Consider the following 24,952-nt stretch of genomic DNA (forward strand, 5'->3'; position numbering starts at 1 on the left):
CTACAGCAAGAAACATAACATCCAGTGCTTCTGCTACAATATACAGTATATGGATGGCTTATGTGATAAGTATGAAAAAATAAACTGATGGATTTCTATATACACTAGACTGTCAAAATAATGGCACCCTAAATAATAGAACATTCGAGCTAACGGCACATTGAGTTTGGATGCTTGCATACAGCAAAGATGTCTTGCAGTGCCAAAAAAAAATAAAACGGCAAGTCACACGATTACTGTATTTGTTTACATTCGCCATTTTGAAAGTGAATTCTGTACTGATATCACAGATTATACTGCTGTTTTACATTTATTTTAAATTAAAAACCCCTCACTATGGCTCCAAAAGTTAATAACCTTCATACAGAGAAGAAAAGAAGAACAACATTAAAACTTAGTGACAAACTTGATATAATCCAAACTATTACATTAGGGTCACCCGGAAAGTTATTCATATACCCATGTGTACTGGGTCTGTAAATTGCATGTGTTCTCTGGTTAATTTGCCTGCTTTGCTGGACAAAAACCCCAGGTTTTTTTTTTTGGGGGGGGGGGGACTTGCTATGAGACAAACTAACTCAGCCAGAGTGAAAAAAAAAAAAAGTCCATAAAAGTTCTTCACATCATCGACGGGATTCAAACACAGGCCTTTTCCACCCGGCGTAGGGAGAACGGTAACAATATCACTCTGCTACCGCACAGACTAAACTTGATATAATAAAGAAAATAGAACAGGGCATGCATAAGTAGGAGTGTATTAATGGCAGAATATAACATTGGATCGTCAACATGTTTTTTATGTGCAGTTAATAAAATTGCATTCTAATTTCTCTATTTCTTATTTAGTCTTATTATTTCTGCATTAAATATATTAAAAATAACTTTCTAGATAATGGAAAAGTCAAAATAATGGCACCTTGAATCCCCAAAGGTGCCGTTATTCTGAAAGTCTACTGTATTAATGAAATTAATAAATAAAATAAGATTTTAAATGAATTTGGGAAAGCCCAGCAAATCATTCTTAAAAACCTAAAATATTTTAATATTATCTTAAAAATCTATCTGCTGGGAATCAAGTATTACATGCATATGGGAGGGAAAAAAAAAAAAGTAAAATTTCTATTGGTCTAAATTTAATGAAATGTGGAATGGCTTGACAAACCTTTATAAGAGGCCCAAATATAAAAATTTCATGAAAATCCATTCACTAGAAGCCAGGCACAATGCAGGAATACCTCGCATAGCGCAGTTAATTCATGACAAAAAAAAATACCGCGCTGGTCGAGGTATTATTAGTATGTATTTTAACGTAATGCATTCCAACAATTTGATTATATGAGTCGGGTTGCAAAAATATAAGGTGTTTGTTTACTATAAATTGATGCACACAAAGTTCTTGCAAAAAAAAAAGAAACTAAAATGATAAAAATGAAAAATACTAGTAAGTACAGTAGAAATGATTTTTATTGCAGTATGTACATACCAAAAGAATAAAAGTATATACTGTATTTTTATTTTGAAAAATAACTGATCAGCTTAGTTTGTACAGTTTTTCCTTCTTTTTATCTGCATACATCTATTTATAACATCGAATGTCATTTTGCAACGCCTGCCTTACTTTCATACTTCGTTCGAATCTAGAACTCTCAGCACCTTTACATTTCTTCTTTCCTCTCATATTTGCATATAAAGGTGTAACGTTTTTAAAAAATAATCTTTAATAAAAACACACAGCGAAAAATATTTGTACAGCTTATGCACAATCAACGACCTCACCGCTCGGAATCTAGAGTGTTTACTAATGTATGAATGCTAGCAGAGTCCGTACATAATGGGAGTTTCAACAACAGTCAGAATGGCCTTGAATCCATATTGCATTGACCTACGTGCTGGCATTATAATACATACATACATACATACATACATACATATCAAATGTATTAGTGCATAACGCATTTAATTTTTTTTTCAATTTGTAAACCGTGCTATAGCAAAACCTGTGCTGTTCAAAACCGTGCTATGCGAGGTATTCCTGTAGTATATTATGCATATGCTATTATGCCTAAAAGTGTTCAGCTATTTCATGATCCAACAGATTGCCGAGAATATGAGCTTACTAAAAACAGCATCTGACTAAACTGTGACACAGGATTTGGTGATAACGTTTGTGCATCCAGGGTTGCAAAACTTTTAATGGCTGAACAAAAACTGGTCAAGTGCAGTGTGTCAAGGAAAACCTATACCTGTTTGCAGCAGATCCAGAGGGATTCTTATGTTGTTTTAAAAGTGGATTAATTATGAGTTCACCATATCCAACTTCTTGCTCCTGATAAAAAGCAGATTAGAGTTGATATTGCATTCACCTCAAAAATACCTACCTATGTCAAGATTTTTTTTAAGCAGAAAATCTTAGATTTTTAAGCACTTGGAGATGAGTCCTGGATTTGCACTATGATCCGAAATCAAAACAACCAAGTTTGCATTAGAAATACAACACATCACCACCAAAGAGGGCACAGTCCAAAAGCCTGCTGGCAAGAATATGATCATTATCTTTTAATCTGAAAGGTATTTATATTCATAACATAGAACAATACAATGAATGCAATATTACAATGAAATTTTAAAGAAATAACTTTAAACACCCCAAATATTTGAAATCTTTCCTCAATCTCACCAGGTGCATTGCCCATCTTTAGACCCTTTCAAGAAGCTGTCATTTTTTAGTTGCAGTCTCCACACCTCGACACTGTATTGCAAGTGTGGTGTCACAACTGCCTTATAGTAGTATTATACCCACCTTTCACCACAAGCAAATTTTTGATAAATCACTGATAGGACAACCATGGGTCCTCCTTTCCCCCTCTCTATACTGCTTGAAGAATTTCATGTCTGACCATATCATATCTCCCAAATCTTTCTTCCTCTACTGTTTTTGAAGTGAAACTTCTTTAGGCACACTCCAGGCAGTTTTAAGATGGGAGTAACTCGTGTTTGTGGACTGGCAAAAAAACGCATTACAGGCTCCCTAAACAGCCAACCATTGTACTAGGCTAAATGCTGATCTTGTACAATCACTGAAGTTAAGTAGCGTTAGGCCTGGCTAGTAATTGGGAGGGTGACCACCTGGGAATACACTGTGTAATTGACTCTTTGCCTCCCTTTCTTTTTTCTTTTGTTAACCTGTGGAAAATATTCTTCCGATTTTCATGCATCATTTAATTTTGTTAATTGGTAAGGTAATAAAGTGTAAATCTGTGCTTTATATCTTTACTTTTATAGATTGATAATATTCCTCCTATTTTCACTTATTAGAATCCCCATTAATAGAATTAAAATTAATTCGTACACGTGATCACCATGACTAGTGCTTACTACATATCATATAGGGAACAGTATTTTGTTATGGAGTGTCCATCATAAAGTGATTTCATCATGTAGTAAACTAATCATAAAGCGAGGGGATCCATTGTAGTGAGTACTGTAAGGCATATAGTGCACATACACATGCAATGCATCCATGGATTGACAAAAATTGCAAAGAAAATGACACGAAATGATCCATCTCCCTACCAAGCACGAGTGATGCACATGACCCAATCAGTACCCCTACTGATAGCATCATGCTATTTATTTTGTCATTCTCCATCGTATTTAATAAAAAACTGACAGAAAAGAATTTATAATTCAACATGCCAAAGACTAATAGTGAGTGTTGTAAGGCATATAGAGCACATATACATGCAATTCGATCACTGAAAGCACCTCCATTAAGTACAAAGGAGAGATCTAAGCTATTTGGACAGAGGAAGAAATTACGGTGTACAATGAAGTCGAACAAAGAAGCCGAAGAAGATCCATCCACATCTTCAGAGCCTTACATTAGCATTAGTAGAGGCATTTGATGCAAGAAAGCAAGCTTATGCAGCATCAGTCAAAAAAAAAAAAAAAAACCCACTTCCAATTCACCCCTCTGTTCATTCAAAATACCTGTCCAGCTGAGCCTTAAACTTATTTAGGCTATCAACCTCCACTACAAGGGATGGAAGTCTGTTCCACTAACCAACCATCCGCTGGCTAAAGGCAAATTTCCGCACGTCTATCCTACATCTGTCTTTCCTCAATTTGAATTTATGCCCTCTCAGGTGATTTTTCTCAGCTAGAGGAAGAATCCCATCAGCATTGAGCATGCTTAAACCATTCAAGGCTTTATACACCTCTATCAGATCACCTCGCTGGTGCCTAGTCTCCAGACACTAATTTGCAAAACTTAAGCCTTTCTTCGTAAGAGCACCCCTTTGTTCCATTCACTAATCTTGTTGCCCTTCTCTGTACTCGTTCCAGCAGCTCTACATCCTTCTTGAAATGAGGCCTCCAGACCTGTATACAGTACTCTAGGTGTGGCCTGACCATTGCCTTATACAATGGAATAATCACCTCCTTATCCCTGCTCGAAAAATTCCTGTATATCATTGACAATACTCCATGAGCTACTCTTGCAGCCCGTCTGCACTGCTCAGAGAACTTCATATCTGTCTGCACAACCACCCACAAATCCCTTTCATTCTCTACCACTGTCAGTGTAGTACCACAGAGTTGATACGTTGCTCGGGGGTTGCTGTTTCCCATGTGTAGTACTTTACATTTGTCAATGTTAAACTTCATTTGCCACCTCTCAGCCCATCTGCTCAACCTTTCCAGATCCTGTTGCAGCAGCATAGTGTCAGTAGTGCCCTTGACAACCTTGCCAACCTTTGTATCGTCTGCAAACTTGGACATTAAGCTTGATATACCATCATCAATATCATTTATAAATACAGAAAACAATAATGGACCCAGCCCTGAGGGACTCCACTAATAACATTAGTCCACGATGAGCAGTGTCCGTTGATTACCACTCTCTGTGTTCTCCCCCTCAACCACCCCTTTATCCATAGCAGCAATTTGCCTCCAATGTCACACTGCTCCAATTTGTTTAGCAGTCTTCCATGTGCAACAGTATCAAAAGCCTTTCTAAGATCCAAGTATATAATATCAAAGTTATTCCCTGCATCCAGTTCTTTTGTGACTGCATCATAGTATCCAATCAAGTTGGTCAGGCAAGACTTCCCCTTAACAAAACCATGCTGTGTCTGAGCTATAACTGAAGTCTTGTCTAAATGATCCTGCAGTGCTTCTTTAACCAGTGCATCCATTAATTTTCCTGGAACAGAAGTTAAGCTCACAGGTCTATAATTACTTGTGTCAGCCTTTGATCCTCCTTTGTGAATTGGGGTCACATTTGCACATTTCCAGTCTATGGGTACCTCCCCTGAGTCCAAGGAAGCTCTCATAATTATGGCTAAAGGTTTGCTTACTTCCTTTGCTGCCTCCTTTAATATAACTGGATAGATCCCAGAAACGTTAGAAGTGAATTTGGAAGGAGTCAATCGTGGGAGTTGATACTGCAAATGAAAATGATGAGTCCTCGAAGCCCATCGTAAATGCAAAGTGAAGAAGCCAAAATTGACTGCCAGAAGTACTCCATCAAATAGTTCAACATGCAGCGGGTGTAATACACAGCAGGAGCAGCAACATGTTTTAAGAAACATCGAAATGTCCATGCACAGTTTAAACTGTACATTCCTGGATAATGTTTTTGGTTCTGTTCTGTGTGTGATCGACTTTGGTTCAGGAATGTGAAGATTGTAGCATCTTGAGATCACGTTCTTCTTCAAACAGCATTTCCAAAGTCATATGTCAGCCTTTAACAGCTGTCATGGCTCTCAAGAACAACGTGATTCCGGCTCTATCGAATTCAAATGGTTTTAAATATCATCCGATGCCACAGCACTTGCCGAAACTAGATTTGGTAACAGAGAGTCTCATATCTCTGAGGCTCCCATTCATGCAGATTCATCGCCTGCAGCATTCATACAGTCAATACGGGATCCTCAGTCAAGTGATAAATGTTTGCCTAAAGAAGTTTCACTTAACTTCTGCTATGCATGCTTGGCACACACAATTTTTTTTTATTTTATCTCAACCAAGTGCAAGTTATTTTTGGGGTTGCTTTTCCAAGTACAAGACCTTGTATTAAAAGATAGCTGACACTTTTCTGACTGCCTCTGAAATCTGAGTCATCCCAAAGAAGATGTGCTTGGCACCGATCATTAACTACACTACCAATTTTAATATCATCTGTAAATTGATATCACACCCTCTACCTTTTGATGTCATTAAACAAAATCAAGTATGGTCCAGTACCGATCTTTGGGGAACCCCACTTCTTATGTTAGCCAATCTGAACAATGACCATTATCACAACCCTCTGACTCCTGCCCTGCAGCCATCCTGCAATCCACCTAAATATTTTCCCTTTCCAAAATGTTCCAGCTTATACAATAAGCACTCATGGAGCACTGAGTCAAATGCTTTTGAAATCTTAATAAACAATACTGAAATCATTTCCTACATTCAGCTCATGAATAAATCTACCAAAATAGCTAGCAAGGCTGATTAAACATTACTTTCCCTTTAAAAAAATAATGCCATGTTTCTTTCAGAAGTCCATTTCTATTTTCTATTTCTAAATGTTCCCATAATGCACTATCATTGCCTCCACAATTTTCCCTCCACCGAAGTCAGGCTGACTAGTCAGTAGTTACCCTTTTCACTTTTAGAGCTACCTTTATGTACTGGTGATACATTGTCAGTTCAACTCAAAGGAATAACTTCTGAGTCTAGTGATGACCTCATAACTTCAATGGGTCAATGAACTCTGTCCACCTCCTTCATTTTTTTCTAATAAATAACGAAATTTCAATATTGCTATGCTTCCCAGCTTCACTCATACAGTTTCTCCTCACCACAAAAGGCATTCCTTCTGTAAATATCAATGCAAAGTAGCTATTCAATTCATCTGCAACATCAGCAGGATTAGCTATAAGTTTCTTTCACCTATTATGCAAATGTCTTATCCAATTTGATCTTTTTTTGTTAGTATCCACGTGAAGAAACTCTTCATCTGCATTCTTTGCTCTTATAGGCAGCAAGTTCTCACATACTTTTCACTAAGTGAAAAGTACTTTTCACTAAGTTTTCCATGCCTCCTTTTTCTGCTCTATTAAACTGGCATGTTCGTTATTCATCCATCTCAGAATCCTCCTTATACTATATTTTCTTAATTAATGGTATATTCATCGTCATACAATCGTCCATTAACAAATCCTCTCTGACTGAAGTATATCTTCACTCCTGGCTAGAAAGTCCTGCATTATTTCTTTAACCAGTGACTGTCATTTCTCCCTAGAACAGAAATTAAGCTAAGAGGTCTATAATTACTTATTTCACCCTTTCTGAATTAGGGACACAAGCACAAATCTCCAATCCACAGGGTCCACACCTTAATCCACAATTATGAGAGAATCTTTGAATTCAAGGGAGGTCCCTTTGGACAGGAGCCATGTGAATGTATTCCCAATTCACAAAGGGAGATCAAAGGTTGACATGACTGTAAGCTTTTGTTTCAGGAAAAATAATGGGGTCACTAGCTAAAAAAAAGTAATACAGGACCATATAGACAGGCATGTAGTTATACTTCAATCACATTCAGCAATCTTGTCTAGCCAATCTGATAGGATACCATGATGCATAACAAACTAAATGCAAAATATAATTTTGATATTATATAATTCAATTTCAGGAAAGCTTTTGATACTGTTGCACATAAGACCTCTGTAAAAAACTGGAACAGTGTGGCATTAAAGAGATTGTTCGGTGGCAAAATACAGAATGGTTATTGATGGACACTGCTCCTCATGGACTAACCTTATTATTTAGTGGATTCCCCCAGGGTTCCATGCTGGGCCCATTGTGGTTTTCTATATTTATTAATGATATTGATAAAGATAAATCAGGCTTAATGTCTAAATCTGAAGATGATAAAAAGGTTGGCAGGGTGGTTAATGACAGTAATCAAGTTATGCTAACGCAACAAGATCTAGCAAAATTAGGCACATGGGCTGAGAAATGGCAATTGAAATTTAACATTGACAAATGCAAGGTACTGCATATGAGTAGCAGTATGCCCCAGATTAAGAGACCAACTGTACAGTACTACACTCGGGGTAGTGGAAAACAAACAAAAACTGAGTAATTGTGCAGTCAGTTAAGAAGTTCTCTGAAGAGTTCGGAAAGGCTGCCACGACAGTTCAGGTTTTATGAATGATATACAGGAATTTTGCTGGCAGGGAAAAGGAGGCAATTGTCCCATTGTACAAGGCAATGGTTAGGCTGTACCTTGAGTACTGCATACAGGTCTGGAATCCTCATTTTGAGAAGGATTTGAATCTATTGGAATGGATGTAGAAAAGAGCAACAAGATTGATGAGAACAAAGGGTGCTCTTACCAAGAAAGGCTTCAGTCCTGTGAACAGCAACATCTGGAGACTAGACACCTGCAAGGTGATCCGACTGAGGTGTTTAAGGCTTTGAATGGATTGAGCAAGCTCAATGCTGATGGCATTCTTCCTCAGACTATACACGAAGGAGGCATAAATTCAAACTGAAGAAGGATGATTGCAAAATAGATGTGCCTTCAGCCAGCAAATTATTCATTTTGCCTTCAGCCAACAGATGGTTCATTGTTAGAAAAAACTTCCAACTGTTGTTGAAGAATTAGATTGTTTGAATAAAATATTATTACTGATAGTAGTAGGGGCATATGATGCAAGAAAGCAAGCTTATACAGCATCACACAATCCAAGAAAGAAGTAGCCCATCTATTGGAGTATATGGACAGGTGATATAGAAGGTTTTTTGTTTGTTTTTTTTACTGATACTGTGTAAAGTCACTTTCTTGCATTATTTACCACTACTAATACTACATATGCTTTCAAGGCTTCTGCAACTATGGCTTTAAAGTTATATCATAATTCTAATGTAGTCACACTCATCAGCTATTTCCCCAGTCGACAGAGGCCATATGCATCTTAAGTGTCTTAATCTCCTTTCGTGAAACTGAAATCCATTTCTTTGCCTTTAAACAACTGATACCCCTCCTCCTTATCCAACCTAGAAAGAACTCTGTGATTATCCCAACTAATGGCTCCTGTTTGTTTGTTATTTGGTTTTTAGGAGCATTAGCAACTAAGGCCATATTGCTCCGGGAATATGCGGTGGTCATTCACTGACCTTTCCACATCCTCCGTATTTGGTGGTGACGGGCTCGAACCCCGGTCTAATCAAGAAGCGTGTGCTACGCACTGCTGCTCCTTCCCACCTGGTTACGGAGACGCCAATGGCTCCTGTAATGTCAGCCCTATGATGTCATCTGGTTCATGGGAGATGATCAGGTCCAAATGTTTTTACCCTAGTACTTTCTCCAACACACTGATAAAAATAACAATGATCAAGCTGATTTAAAAATTTTGTCCCTCATGATGAGTTTCCCTCCCACTTTCTTTTTATGAAAACCACAAACTCCAAGTATTAGAACCTATAGTACTTAGTACCATACATGGGTTGAAGGTTAAGAAGATACTTGTTGACACTTTCAAAATTGGAGCAGAATGGTATTAAGGGTAAGTTGCTACAATGGATAAAAGGATGGTTAAGTGGGAGAAGACAGAGGGTGGTAATCAATGGGTGCTGCTCTTCTTGGACTAATGTTATTAGTGGAGTCCCACAGGGTTCAGTGTTAGGTCCACTGTTGTTTTGTATATTTATCAATGATATTGATGAAGGTATATCAGGCTTAATGTCGAAGTTTGCAGATGATACAAAGGTTGGCAGGGTTGTTAATGACAGTAATGGCAGTCTGCTACTGCAACAGGATCTAGATAATTTGGGCAGATGGGCTAAGAAGTGGCAACTGAAGTTTAACCTTGACAAATGCAAAGTACTGCATATGGGTAAAAGTAACGCCAGAGAAACATACCAACTGTGTAGTACTACACTTAAGGTGGTAGAAAATGAAAAAGACCTGGGAGTAATTGTGCAGTCAGATATGAAGTTCTCTGAGCAATGTCGACAGGGGTTTTGTCAATGATATATAGGAATTTTGCTAGCAGGGAAAAGGAGGTGATTATCCCTCTGTATAAGGCAATGGTCAGGCCACGCCTTGAGTACTGCGTACAGGTCTGGAGGCCTCATTTTAGGAAGGATGTAGATTTACTTGAGCATGTACAGAGAAGGGCAACAAGATTGGTGAGGGGAATGAAGGGATCCTCTTACCAAGAGAGGCTTAAGTTCTGCAAATTGTAGTGGCTGGAGACTACGCACCTGCAGGGTGATCTGATTGAGGTATATAAGGCCTTGAATGGGTTGAGCACGCTGAATTCTGAAGGGATCCTTCCACTTGTTCAGATTACGAACCTAAAGGGGCATAAATTCAAATTAAGAAAAGACAGATGTGGAATAGATGTGCGGAAATTTGCCTTTAGCCAGCGGGTGGTTAATTGCTGGAACAAACTTCCATCTGTCGTTGTGGAAGTTGATGGGTTGAATAAATTTAAGGAGGAACTGGACAGGCATTTGGAGGGAATGGTGTGATTTTTTTTTTTTTTTTTTTTTTGGCTGATGCTGCATAAGCTCATACATTTGCTTTCTTGCATCACATGCCACTACTACTACTACTTGAATTTCTGTAGATTGTAATTTTCAGGAAACACGTATGAAGCAAGGTTGTTCCAGAAAACGGAAGTTGAATAGATAAATCAATTAGACCAAATTGAAATCGCCCATAAAGACAGTCACGCCTGCTCACTCATTCCATTTGCATATGGAATCTTCAATCTTCTGATCTACAGATCACTCCCACTCTCATTATACCTTTGCTTACAGCTATCTTGCATTACAGATTCTGTACTAGTACATGTGACTTCTAAATCTGAGCTAGCTTTTGTCATGTTCAGGCTGCTTTTGATATGAAGCATGATCCCACCACTCCTTCCATTTTCCCTATCTTTCCTAAATACACTGTACATGCCGTATGAAACTCATCATTCTCTTATATCCTGATGGTTCTAAAACTGCATACTCATCTAAAGATAAAGCTGACTTATTAGCATCCTAATTTTCTCTAACCCTTGCACCAATAATCATGGTAAATCACCTTTTACCAAAGAGGTCATTCAATGTACCTTCCATGGTCTTCTGACAGGTTGTTGTTTGTTGTTTTTTTTTTGGAGCATTAGCAACTAAGGCCATATTGCTCCAGGATATGTGGTGGTCATTCCTTAACCTTTCCGCATCCTCCGTATTTGGTGGTGACGGGCTCGAACCCCAGTCTAATCAAGAAGCATGTGCTATGCACTGCTGCTCCTTCCCACCTGGCTACGGAGGCGCCCTTCTGACAGGACATTAGAAGAATCCTGAACAATCCCAAAGTCAAGCAGTCTCCACTTCTTACTCCTGTTTTGTTACCATTTTACACTTTCTTATTCCAATAGGGTTTTTTTCCTTTTAAACAGAAATTTGCTCTCATCCATGGAATTCCTAAAAATGGTGACTGATCCTCTCCTTTCCAATCAACCTCCCACTGAACTCACCTCAACTATTTTTAAAGTAATGGAGAAATCCATCAGCTGCTAACTCTTTACACTATTTGGAGCCTTTCTGTCAGATTAATTATTGGCAATATGGATTCAAATTGTCATAAATCCAGTGGTGATACCTTGAATTACGTTACTTATCCTCCTTGGACAAATGGCATGGAAAAATTAAGAGATATTCATGCAGCTGCTCTCAACACTTCAAACTTTTTCACTGTGTTTGGCATAAAGGTCTTCTAAACAAATGCCTCGCACCATGTGGTCTACCTTGTTTTTTTTTTTTTTTGCAGATTGGGTAGCTATTTTTGTCTCTGTCTGTTCATTGTATATAATGGTAGATGGCTCTGTCTTAACTCCTAAACACTGCTAGATTCACAGAAAGCATTGTGAATCACAAGTACACTGAAACATGCAGTGTCAAGCAAGTCTTTACTCTGAATAGTAAGAGGGACTTGTTGACATAAATACAAAAGTATTTACATAGGGCAGCTCAACATTAATACTTTTTTAAATTAATGTTGGGACTATTTTCAATGGCAATTTTCAAGGCAGAACTACACAAACATTTGGAACAAATGGATGGGTGAAATGGGAAGGGTTTTTTTTTTTTTTTTTTGGCTGATGCCATATAAGCTTGCTTTCTTGCATCATATGCCTCTACTAATGCTAATTGTAAGAGGTTTAGATAAGGGGCAAGTCGTATTTATTGCCAACTAACAAAATATTTTCTTTTAAGATCTCAGATATTGAACAACCATTGCAAAAACTCCCAAGTGACATGACTCTACCAATTCATGGATGTTGGACTGGCAGTTATATGGTCTATAGTTCTTTTTGCCAGCACTATTAGTTATGTTATCACATAGCATGTGAAGAAGGAGGAACATGCTTCTGAAATAATCCCTTCATGCAAGTAGCGTGAAAATGCATCACCAATGGATAACTAACTTTCATAGGATTAAGTTCTTCCAGGGCCTGTTCCTTGTAGGGGAAACTGCTTTTACAACAATCCCAAAGCCAGTACACAAATTTTCAGATATGCTTGAAGCCACATCTTCCATCACCCAAATAATTTCAGCCACATGAACTGCATCTATAACACTGCAAGTGCACACAGTATCACTGCTGCAACCGATAGAAGATGACATCACAGGGCATTGCAAACAATTGCTGACCATATGATCCTCCATCCTGCACTGGACTATTTCAGCATTTTATTTATTCATTGTAGCACTGTTCTAAATGAATTTATGGTTGACAAAGACATCCTGGGATGTCTAAAGCTGCCATTTTTTACCCTGTTTTTTTCTGCTTTAATCTTATTTTAACTAAATAGTCCTATACTTTGTGTAAACATTATATTTGTGAATATACATTTTATGGGGGGGGGGTGTCAAAAAAGACCCACACGTTATGATACAAAGATGAAATATTTTTTGTTTGGTACCTTGAAATCTCTATATCAAGCACAAAAATTTTTGTTTCAATCTGACAATGTCTTTATTTTTTTTTTTGCAGCACTGAATGAAGTGTCACAATGGATAAAGTGGAATACAGATCCATGATTTGGTTCCTCTTTCTGCAAGGGAAAAGACTAAAACAATCCAAGAAGAAACAGTCACTGTTTATGGAGAAGACTGCCCAGGTTACTGTATTGTTGCACATTGGTATAAACAATTCAAATGTGGAAGAACCTCAGTACATGATGAAGAAATCCCAAGATGACTGGCAACTACTGTAACAGATGAGAATGTTGCAAAAATCAGTAATCCTGGAAGATCACCATATTAGTGTCAAAGGACTAGCTACAAAGTTCAATTAGTGTGGGGTCTGTCGAGACCATCATCCATCAACAGTTGTATAAGAGTAAAGTGTCTGCTAGATGGGTTCCCAGATTTCTGGCCCTTACCAGAAAAAAAGGCACATTGTGCCTTTCCTTCTGGTAAGAAGGAAAGGACGTACAATGAAATGTTGTCGCCATGCCAGGAAAAACTGAAATACTGCCGCATCCTGCTTATTTCCCCAACACTGCACCCTCAGATTTCTTTCTCTTTCCTACCCTGAAGTCCTTTCTTTGTGGAAACACTTTACTGCTAATGATGAGGCAATTTCTGTTGCCAAGACATGATTTGAATGAAGGATAGTCAGAGGACTTCTACAAAACTGGCCTGCAGAAGTGTATCGAGAGGTGGCAAAAACGTGTCATTTTGTCTGGTGACTATGTTGAAAAGTGTAATGCATAGTAGTGGCATGTGATGCAAGAAAGCAAGTTTGGGCTGATGCTGCTTATGCAACATCAGCCCAAAAAATAAAAATTACAAAACAATCCCCTCTAAATGTTTGTCCAGTTCCTCCTTACATTTATTTAACCTATCAACTTCCACAATGACAGATGGAAGTTTGTTCCAGCAATTAACCACCCACTGGCTAAAGGCAAATTTCTGCACATCTATTCTACATCTGTCTGTCCTCAATTTAAATTTATACCCCCTTAGGTTCATAATCTGAACAAGTGGAAGAATCCCATCAGAATTCAGCATGCTCAACCCATTCAAGGCCTTATACACCTCAATCAGAGATGTATAAGGCCTTGAATGGATTGAGCACGTTTGTTTGTTTCAACTTTCTATCACAACTATTTCTGGGTGAACACAAATGTTTTTTGAACACCCCCTTATATTTTAATTTTATTTCAATTCTCCATATTCAGTCAGATGGAATTTATCAGATCCTCTCACAGGTGCCTTGTTTACAGCCACTGCAATTTGCAGAACTGGAGCCTTTCTTGGAAAGAGCACCCTTTTGTATTCAAGATGTAGCACTAACCATTGCCTTACACAATCACCTCCTTATCTGCTGAGACAATTCTTGTGTATCACTCATAAAACCCCATGACCTGTCCTAGCAGCCCATCTTTACTGCTCAGAGAACTGTCTGACCATGCAATTATCACTATGATGAGTGCGATACCAAACAGTTGGTATATTATTCTGGGATTACTGCTTTCTATTTACAGTAGTTTAGATTTCTCAAACTTCAACTGCCATTTCTAAGCCTTGTCACTAATGTCATACTGCTCAAATTTGTAGAGCAGTCATTCAATTTGGGAGTGTTGGAAGCTTTTTCTGAAATCTAAGTCTTTGATGTCAAAATTATTTTTTTACTTCCAGTTCCTTTGTTACTGCATCATTCTATAGTCCACTATAATAGCCCTTAAAATATAATATTCTTGTTTATCACTGTCCACACATTGAAATGAAGGGAAAAACCCAAAAATGCCACTGAGTTGACATGTTGGTTTTCACGATGAAAAACTAGAATAAATGGAAGAAAACTTTCAAAAGTGCAAACTCCTAAACACCACTGAGATAATGTCTCCTTGACTGGCTAAAGCTGTCAAAACCGAAATGAAAATTTAGAAAGAGTAAAATGAAGGTTATCAATTGAAAAATAAACAGAAATACCCAGGGAAAAGAATATAAAAAGCAATCTGGCCACCAATCAGCAGACAAAGGAGGAATGTAGTGTTTTGATACCCTCCCCCTGCAGAAGAATGCAGGTTGAGCAGCTTTAGCTCCAACACCATTTGCAACAATGTAAACAAGCACAGTCCTACAGTGGAGGAGGAAAGGGATCTGAAAGTCACAATATGGGCAGATATGAAGTTTTCTGAACAGTGTAAACAGGCAGCCAGAAAAGCCCATGGTGCCTTATCAATGATTTATCAAACACTATCCTGTAGAGATAGGGAGGTCATAATCCCATTGCACATTTGGAATACTGTGTTCAAGTATGGAGACCTCATCTGAAAAAAGACTGAGCTTCCTGAACAAGTCCAAAGGTGGGTAACTCAAATGGTGAGATCAGCAGTATACAACCATATGAGGAAAGACTCCAATTATCTGGGCTACAGAGAGAGAGTTGGCGCCGCCGTAGCCAGGTGGGAAGGAGCAGCAGTGCGTAGCACACGCTTCTTGATTAGATCGGGGTTCGAGCCCATCACCACCAAATACGGAGGATGCGGAAAGGTCAAGGAATGACCACCGCATATCCCGGAGCAATATGGCCTTAGTTGCTAATGCTCCTAAAAACCAAACAAGAACAAGGCTACAGAGCTTGGCAACCAGGCACCTCAGAGGAGACCTGACTGAGGTTTATAAGGCTCAGAGAGGGATTAGTAAAATTAATGAAGGTAGAATTCTCACTCATAGGGTTCGTCCTGCCAGTGTTTTACACTCCCTACTGCCCAGCCTGCCTCCTCATGGCACTGGAGGTTATTGTGTGAAAACAAAAACCTTTAAGCTAAGAGGCAGATGAATGACACAACCCCCCACTAATACTGCACAAACACTCACTAACCTACATAAATCTGGCCTTTACAGTTTTGTATTCATCACATTGCTTGATGCAGGGTTGGGGGGAACCCCCGGAGCCACACATTACAATTAACACTATACAATATGTTCTAATTAATTCCAGAACTAGGGTCATAAATTCAAATTACAGGGCTTGAGATTTAGATTGGATTGTAGGAAGTTTATTTTCACCAGTGAGTCACTGATTGCTGAAACAAGTTGCCCTCACAGGTAGCTGAGGCTGACAGTTTGAATAAATTCAAAAGGTCAACTGCATACTTATCTGTATGAGGAGGGAAGCATATAATTTATGTTTTCTTATCTATTTAGTTGGGGGGGTGACAGTGCAGCAAAAGTTTGTGGCTTCCTTGCACTATATAGAAAATACTATTACTATTAAATCACACTGTTTATTAATTGTGGGATCATATGGTCAGTTCAGGAAGATTGTGTGCAAGTATATATACACGCACATGTAGTTATATATGAAATATTAGTAACTACTTGCATTACCTATTTCCTTTTTTGTTACACTATATCCAAATGTATTCATAAACTGTGATTTGAAAGTAACATGCATTCATTTTTTCATTTATTTAGTAAAGTGGCCACTAGCCAAGAATACTTGGGAAATCCGCTATACATATAGACATGGTAAAATATACAAATATTAACAATAGTCTTATATACATGAAACATTGTACATATACAGGGTGTTTCAGTTAAACGTTTCAGAACTTCTAAGAGGGGTAGGGTACATCCTGACAACTCGAAATCATATAGCAATGTGGGGTCGGAAATGCTTTCCTGAAGCGGTGTTGTACACAGAAGCACCATAAAGAAAAGAGACCGTAAGTGAGAAATCGTTTTAATAATACATGAAAAGAAGCAAAAGGTACATGGATTAAAGTAAGTGTTCGAAGTTTCTTCAACCTCGTATTGCTTTCGCACAGTGGTACCTTGGAAAATGTGCTACAAATCCCCTTTTTCCTGCTGAAGTGTTGTTTTCCGATGAGGCATCCTTCACAAGGGAAGGAATTTTCAACACGCATAACGACCATATCTGGGCGGTCGAGAACCCGCATGCAATACGACGTCGTGCAGCACAGATTCGATTTTCGGTCAATGTATGGGCCGGTATTATGGGAGATCACCTCATCGGACCTTACCTGTTACCGTGTCGTCTAACCAGACCTATCTACTTGATCTTTCTGCAGCAAGTATTGCCACAACTTTTGAGAGATGAACAGATTTCTGCATCGATGCAACAGACAATGTGGTTCCAACACAATGGAGCCCCTGCCCATTATAGCGGAGATGTTTGTAACTACCTGGATGTCACATTTGGTCAACAGTGGATCGGACGTGGTGGTCCCGTGCGTTGGCCTGCTCGGTCACCCGACCTATCATGTCTTGATTTTTATTTCTGGGGTCATATGAAATCGCTAGTTTATGACACCCCTGTTGACAATGCTGAGGAGCTGGTTGCAAGAATCGCAGTAGCTGCCGAAAAAATTCGAAATTCGCCTGGAGCATTCCAGAATGTTCGGATGTCCATGCGTCGGAGATGTGAGGCGTGCATTGTAGCCCGTGGAAGAAACTTCGAACACTTACTTTAATCCATGTACCTTTTGCTTCTTTTCATGTATTATTAAAACGATTTCTCACTTACGGTCTCTTTTCTTTATGGTGCTTCTGTGTACAACACCGCTTCAGGAAAGCATTTCCGACCCCACATTGCTATATGATTTCGAGTTGTCAGGATGTACCCTACCCCTCTTAGAAGTTCTGAAACGTTTAACTGAAACACCCTGTATATCAATTAATTCAATTAGCACATGATGACCCAAATATACTGTACAATGGTCATCCTGAACTCAGCTTCAGAATGACAAGCTGGACAAGCAGGCTACACAACAGGAAACCGATGAAGAGACACTGTCCACAGATGAGCATCACGTCCTAGAGAGTGATCATCGCCGGTAATATCCAAAAGATAAACAGTTCGAGGAACAGCAATCCACCAGCAGTCAGAGAGTTCAACAGAAGTTGCTCATATTAACCAGAAAACCAAGCTGGAAGGTATTATTGCAAGATTAAATCCAAGAAAAACAACTAAGACTTCTTGCCAACTGCATTGACAGGAGCAAAAGCGGACACCCACCCTTGACAGAAACAGAGTACAGGTAGTTCTCGACTTTACGAGTTAATTCGTTCCTAGCGTGCACTCATAAAGAGAAAACTTGTAAAGCTGGAATTAAATCCTATAGACAATGTTAAAAATAGGGGTAACGTTCTCAACAATGAAATTAGTTAGCTAATTAGTTTGTTTAAACAATGATTGATTTATCCAAAGAAATTAAAACGTAGCCTGTAAAATCAAGCAAATTATAATAATAAAGAAATTATTTATGACTTACAAATTTTAAAGAACGTTTATTCTTTATCATCGACGAAATGCACACTCACTGATCACTTATTATTGGCTTGGCATTCGTTGGTTTGTTGCACAAGGAGTCGTCTTCTTCAGAAATGCTTCAAGAGGCATTAGTTTCCAAGATAATCTTCTATTTTCTTTATAAATTTGAATTTTTTAACAGAACGCACAAATTGCAACTAACACGATTTGCACGGAGTAACGAGTTTATGAAGCTTAAAGTTTACTACCCGTTTATAATTGCTTGCACGAACAGAAATGCCCAATAAACCGGAAAGTGCAAATTGTTTTTGTTTTATGGTCGTGACCTCCAGAAATGTGCGTTAGAAAAATGTCACAAAGGCATACAAAATATTGGTTCTTATATAACAGAACATATGATAACGATGGAAGTGTAGTGCATTTTAGTGATTTGGATTGGTAACTAATACAATTTGCACTATAAACGACCTTTTAGAGAGGTTTTTTTTTTTTTTTGTTAGTTGTTGGCACATCAGCTTCTGTGGCCATAATGCACCTCCCAAGGTTTTTGCACTACTCTGATCCAAGCCTGAGACAGGATTCGAACCCATGACCTTTGGGTTGCCAGGCAGGCACTTTACGCACCCAGCTAGCCCGGTCGACATTTAGGGAGTTATACAGCAAAAATTTCAACTTCCGAGATCGTGGAATGAATTACCAAAAAACAATGTGTTGTTGGGTTCACATTACAATATTTTCACGATACGATGGTGTCTCTGGAACTGATTAATATCGTAAAGGTGGGTACACTGTATTGTATAGCTACGCACGTGGTTTGAAATGTCGTATTTATGAATGTTTAACAGTCATTTTTTGCAATTAATGTTCATATTTTCGATTTTGTCATTACTTGATACTTTGGGAAAAAAAAAAAAAAAACTCATAAAGTGAGAACTGCCTGTACCAACATCCTGTCCACTGCTGCAAAGAAATTTCTCTGTTCCTATATATAAAAAAAATTGCATACTATTCCATTTAAATAAAAAGATACAGTCCACCAATTGATCCATTATTCAATCTTAACTCTTCCAATTGCAAAAGAATATTCCTCACGAAAACTGAATTTTCAAAATTTTTTTAAGGCAATAAAATTTTCCCTTGTTTTAATAATTAATGACTTAATCCCATCCACCAGACAAGTTACATTATCAACATTATTCAGTAACTCCAAATGTAAATCAGCATATTCCAAACAAACAATTAAAAAAAAACATGTTCCCATGTTTCAGATCACCACACATAGTTACGTCTTCCTACGATTCCAAGATTATGCAGATCAGCAAAAAATTATCCACGACACGTTAATACGAATGTACAATGTAGATTATGTACTAACCAAATCGGTTTAATATAATTTACACCATTAACACAAGGGAAAAATTTGAATGTTATTCTACCTTTTTCTGAACAATTCCATCTGCTTTGCCATTTTTGTAAAAGGAGCTCCCAAATTCTTTTCTTTTCATTCCTTAAGTCATTTAAAGTGTTAATTTCTATGCCCAGCAACTCAGATTTTATAGCCCTTCTCAAATAAAAGAACAGGCCTCTAAATATTAACTGTAAATCAAGTGGAATCTTGCCAGCTAGCACTTCCAAAGCTTCTGTGGAAACCATTCTGCAGGCCTTAGCCATTTTGAGAAACATAACTCGATAACCCCAGGGGCTCACATCTGGGGAGTATGGGCTTGGCACACCCAGGGTCCTGAGCTGGATATCATCATTCTTCTCTTCCTTGGTGATTCCCTTCTACCCCTCTCCCTCTCTCAGGGTAACTTAGAAAATTTTTTTTTTTATTTTGGCTGGTGCAGCAAAAGCCTCAGGCTTCCTTGCACCATACGGCTAATAATATGTAGATGTACAGAACAAAGCTTTCTGGTGTTGCTTACCTTGATTGCATGGCCTTTGAGGCAACTGGTGAAAAAACAACAAATGTATTAAAATTAATGGACACTCAAATCCATACCACCAACAAGTGTAGAAGCTGAATGGTCCTGTTCGGCTGCAGGACTATTTATAACCAAACTTAGAACTAGACTCAGCGATAAAAGTGTAAATTGCCTGCGTTTCTTACGTTCATATTACATGTCAATTGCCAAATCAGTTTCAAAATAAACTAAAGTGAAATAAATTTTTGTTTAACAATGTAGTCACTAGTCTGTCAAGGTTTAAAAAAAATGTTAAGTTTCTGAAAAGCAAGTTTTGAATTCGTTTCAATTTGTAGTTATATATATATATATATATATATATCTATATATGTGCGCGTGTGTGGGTAAATAAATAAAATGCTGTGAAATTTTCAGTTTTAATTCCGCATACAATAATACCAGGATCACCAAAATCCGGGAAAAAGACAATCCTTAGAGAGAGGTTCTGGGGGCACCGCCCCAGATGAGGAAACAATATTCCAGGGTAGAGCGGATTTGGGATTTGTACAGAGTGAACAACTGGTTGGAAGAAAAGTAATGCCGAGAGTGAAAGAGAAAACCAAGTTTTTTATATGCAGAGGAAGCAATATTTGTAATGTGCTTGTGCCAAGAGAGATTAGAAGTCAGGGTAATCCCCAAAAGAGATATATCAACTTGCCTAGAAATCGGAGTGTCACCAAAGATAAGCATAGGAGCAGAAGAATCCTTTTTGCGAGATAAGACAAGACTGAGTTTTAGAAGGATTGAAATCAACTAGGTTGTCTTTGCCCCGCTGGAGAATTACCTGGAGATCGGCATTTAAGGAATTGGTAGCAGATATTCGAGAAGTTGAAGCTGATTGAGCAGGGCAAGGTTTCTCAAAATGGAAACTGGAATGCAATGTGCTATCACTGTAAAACTATGGATAGGATTTCCAGTCAATGGAAGAGAGTCATTAATATACAAGAGAAAAAGAGTGGGGGAAAGACTGAACCTTGGGAAACACCAGCATTAGTGGAAAAGTTAGAAGACAGAGCCATCTACCATCACCCTCAGTGAGTGATCAGAGAGAAAACTGAATAACCAATTACAAAAAACAGTTGGCAAACCATAAGATGGAAGCTGTTCAGAAGACCTTTATGCCAAACACGATCGAAAGCCTTTGAGATGTCAAGAGCAACTGCTTGTGTTTCCCCGAACTTTTCCATTGAATTTGTCCATAAATGGGTAACATAAGCCAGAATATCACCAATGGATCGACACTGACGGAATCCATACTGGCGATAGTTGATCAGAAGGAAGGTTTCTAGGTAGTTTAAGAGTTGGTGGTTAATTGATTTCTCCATTACTTTAGAAAGAGTAGAAGTAATTGCAATGGGACAATAATTTGATGGAGGGATTTGTCACCCTTTTTAGGAACTGGCTGGATATGAGCAAATTTCCAAGCAGAAGGAAAAACACCATTGGAATAAGAAAGTGAAAAAAAAAAGGCTGCAAAGAACAGGAGTAAGTTCAGGGGCACAGGTTTTGAGAACAAGTGGAGAAATACTATCAGGACCTGGAGCTTTCTTAGCATCAATATTCGTCAAAAACCTTCTGACTTTTGACAGAAGACCACATAAGGCATTGAATGGAGCATGCTAGGAATGGTGGGAGGTGGTTTACCATTATCATTAATACATGGAAGAAAAATGGGATGCCAGCAGGTCAGCTTTATCCTTGGCCAAAGTGACAACAGAACCATCTTGTTTTGATAGAGGTGGGAGCAGCGATGGGCAAAAGTTGCAGCTATTGGCTGCAACTTTTGCCCATCGCTGACTACAACATGGATTTTTATTTGTAGTAACTTATGGAATAGTAAAATTTGTAGTTTTTTTTTTTAATAGAAGTTTATGCATATTAGTGTAGTTGATATTTCCATAGTTTCCTAAAATACACTTAGGGTGGTAGAAAATGAAAGAGACCTGGGGGTAATTGTGCAGTCAGATACGAAGTTTTCTGAGCAATGCAGACAGGCTGCAAGAGAAGGTCATGGGGTTTTGTTAATGATATACAGGAATTTTGCTAGCAGGGAAAAGGAGGTGATTGTCCCTCTGTATAAGGCAATGGTCAGGCCACACCTTGAGTATTGCGTACAGGTCTGGAGGCCTCATTTTAGGAAGGATGTAGATTTGTTTGAGCATGTACAGAGAAGGGCAACAAGATTGGTGAGGAGAATGAAGGATCCTCTTACCAAGAGAGGCTTAAATTCTGCAAATTGCAGTGGCTGGAGACTAGGCACTTGCAAAGTGATCTCATTGAGGTGTATAAGGCCTTGAATGGGTTGAGCTCATTGAATTCTGATGGGATTCTTCCACTTGCTCAGATTACGAACGTAAGGTGGCATATATTCAAATTAAGGAAAGACAGTTGTAGAATAGATGTGCAAAAATTTGCCTTTAGCCAGTGGGTGGTTAATTGCTGGAACAAACTTCCATCTGTCATTGTGGAAGTTGATAGCAAGGAGGAATTGGACAAACTTTTAGAGGGAACGGTTGTGTGAATATTTTTTATTTTTATTTTTTGGCTGATGCTATATAAGCTCAGCTTTCTTTCTTGCATCACATCCTCTATTATTATTATTACTATCGTCTATTTAGCTGTCTCTTTCTAATCTAAGAGTGTTTTTATTCAAATTTGAAAATGCTTATTTAAACAAATCTACAGACTTCTTTATACTGTCATAACTATTAACTACTGAATTTATTTAGATATGGATTGGTTCAATTTTTATAGAATCAATTGGTTCTATAAAAATGTTCTAAATTTTTTAATGCATAGAACTCATCTTTTGCACATGCATATTTCAGCCCAATTTTGTCAAACTTGTTATCGCTGAATTTTTGCATAAATATAATGCTTTAAAACATATTAAGGTTTGTTGAATAGTTAAGATTTTGATTTTCTATACCACTTTCTTTATTTAAAGATGTTTCCTGTTGTCCTTTATTTATTGTAAAATATACAGATTATTACAATATAACTTTTTTTTTTTATCACCATTACAAAAATTAAGTATTTGTATGTCAGGTTGAATTTGTAGTTATATAGCCCATCTGGAATTACATGAGCAGTTGAGGGCATGTCATTCTGTTTTCACCATATACTTGAGGCATTTTATTGTGATGACTCGTTTGTATTGCAGAGTTAGTTTTGTAACTCAACCTGCCCATCTTTCATCTGTTGTAAATTGCTTTAAGTATGGTTGTTTAATACTAGGCAGTAAACAGATTGACTGACTGATGAATACATACAAGTAGAATGGAAGAAAATATTTCTTTTCTCCACTCATATGCTTTTAAATTGCATTTTAAAATGTCAATTTAAGTAGTATCAGAAAAAATATATATAAAGTCGAAAATTTTTTTCTAATAACTGGAATTGCACCGCATTGTAACATATTCACTAATTATAGCTTTTTTCCCTTTGTCATCGTCTTTATATCGCTGATTAAGCGATGGCTAAAATAAAACAAAAAACGAAACAACTTCAATTCTGTACATATATTTCGTTTTAATTACTTAATTATTTCGTGGTCGTTATCCGTCAATATACTTTTGTCTACATTACCGTGATAATAAGTAATATATTAATAATAATAATAATAAATAAACTATCAAATTATTTTAATATTTTTTGTTTCGTTTAGGTACCGTATAAATAGCAAAATTTCCAGACTTCAACATTTCTCACAAATTTAATTAATAATTTGGGTTTTATGAACGTTTTCACTTTTTATAAATCACAAACGATAAAGGTCCAATAATGTTAATTCATTCACACCCATAGCTCAAAAACATCCATCATTTTCTGCACATCAGTTTATTAATTCCAATTTTTCTTATTAAGTGAAATAATCTTAATCATGAAAGATCCATTATGGGCGTTTCAACTAAAAAGAAAATTTTCATTTTTCTTCCTCTTAAACGAAATACCGAAACATTTAATTTAGAACTGTTTGTTGAGATTTATAAATGTCTGAAGTACTTACGGAGTGAGTCGCTGACTATATTCATTCGCAATAGTTTCTATTCCACCAGCTCTTGCTACAGCTATGTAGCAATTTTCATTTCCAATATCAATTCCTAGCACAGACATTTCTGAAAAATGTTTTTCGGAAACTTGGAAGAATGAAAAATTACTACCGTTTGTAGCTCTGCGTCCTTTGTGTTCCTCGGGTTTAAATAATGAAGCAACGCAAGTTTCTAGAAAATTCACGTTCTCCCACTACCGAGTGGTTATGCCGGCTTTTAACAGCGCCATCTCGCAGAAAACGAAAGAACTAACGAAAAATAGCTAACCTATAGAATTTCAGTGAATGAATCAGGATTGTAGGGATTCAAATTACGCATGCGTATTTATATTTTTACATTTATACTTATTCGTAATGGTGATTAAAAGTTTTTCTTCACCCAATTTGGCTAGATATATGTCCTATATCAATACTACCTCAGTGAAAAGCGTTACCGGCACGGCATCAGTGAATCTGACAGCACAGAGGAAGCTTTTACTTAAAAAGTGAAGTTTGCTTTTTAAGGATTTAACTTTATTTTGTATTTATGTGTATATACTCGCGTGTGGTTTCATGAGTAAAGTAGTTTTATTCGTACAATTAGTAACTATCAGTGAAAAGCTGTCCGTAAGTAACACTTGATTAAGTTT

The 24,952-nt window shown here is 37.6% G+C and overlaps 1 protein-coding gene across 1 annotated transcript in view; it reads right to left on the reverse strand.

Moving 5' to 3' along the window:
• LOC150079648 (97 kDa heat shock protein-like) overlaps window positions 1–24,539 on the reverse strand; it is a 186,412-nt gene extending 161,873 nt beyond the window's left edge. The window contains exon 1 of the mRNA XM_090383811.1: window positions 24,282–24,539. Within this exon, the coding sequence (XP_090239937.1) occupies window positions 24,282–24,388 (107 nt within the window). The 5' untranslated portion in view covers window positions 24,389–24,539. The remainder of the gene's footprint in view (window positions 1–24,281) is intronic.
• Window positions 24,540–24,952: the final 413 nt, after the last annotated feature.

Source organism: Mastigoproctus giganteus, chromosome 10, assembly GCF_048544385.1.
Source record: "Mastigoproctus giganteus isolate SK-2022 chromosome 10, ASM4854438v1, whole genome shotgun sequence".
Taxonomy (NCBI): Eukaryota; Metazoa; Arthropoda; class Arachnida; order Uropygi; family Thelyphonidae; genus Mastigoproctus; species Mastigoproctus giganteus.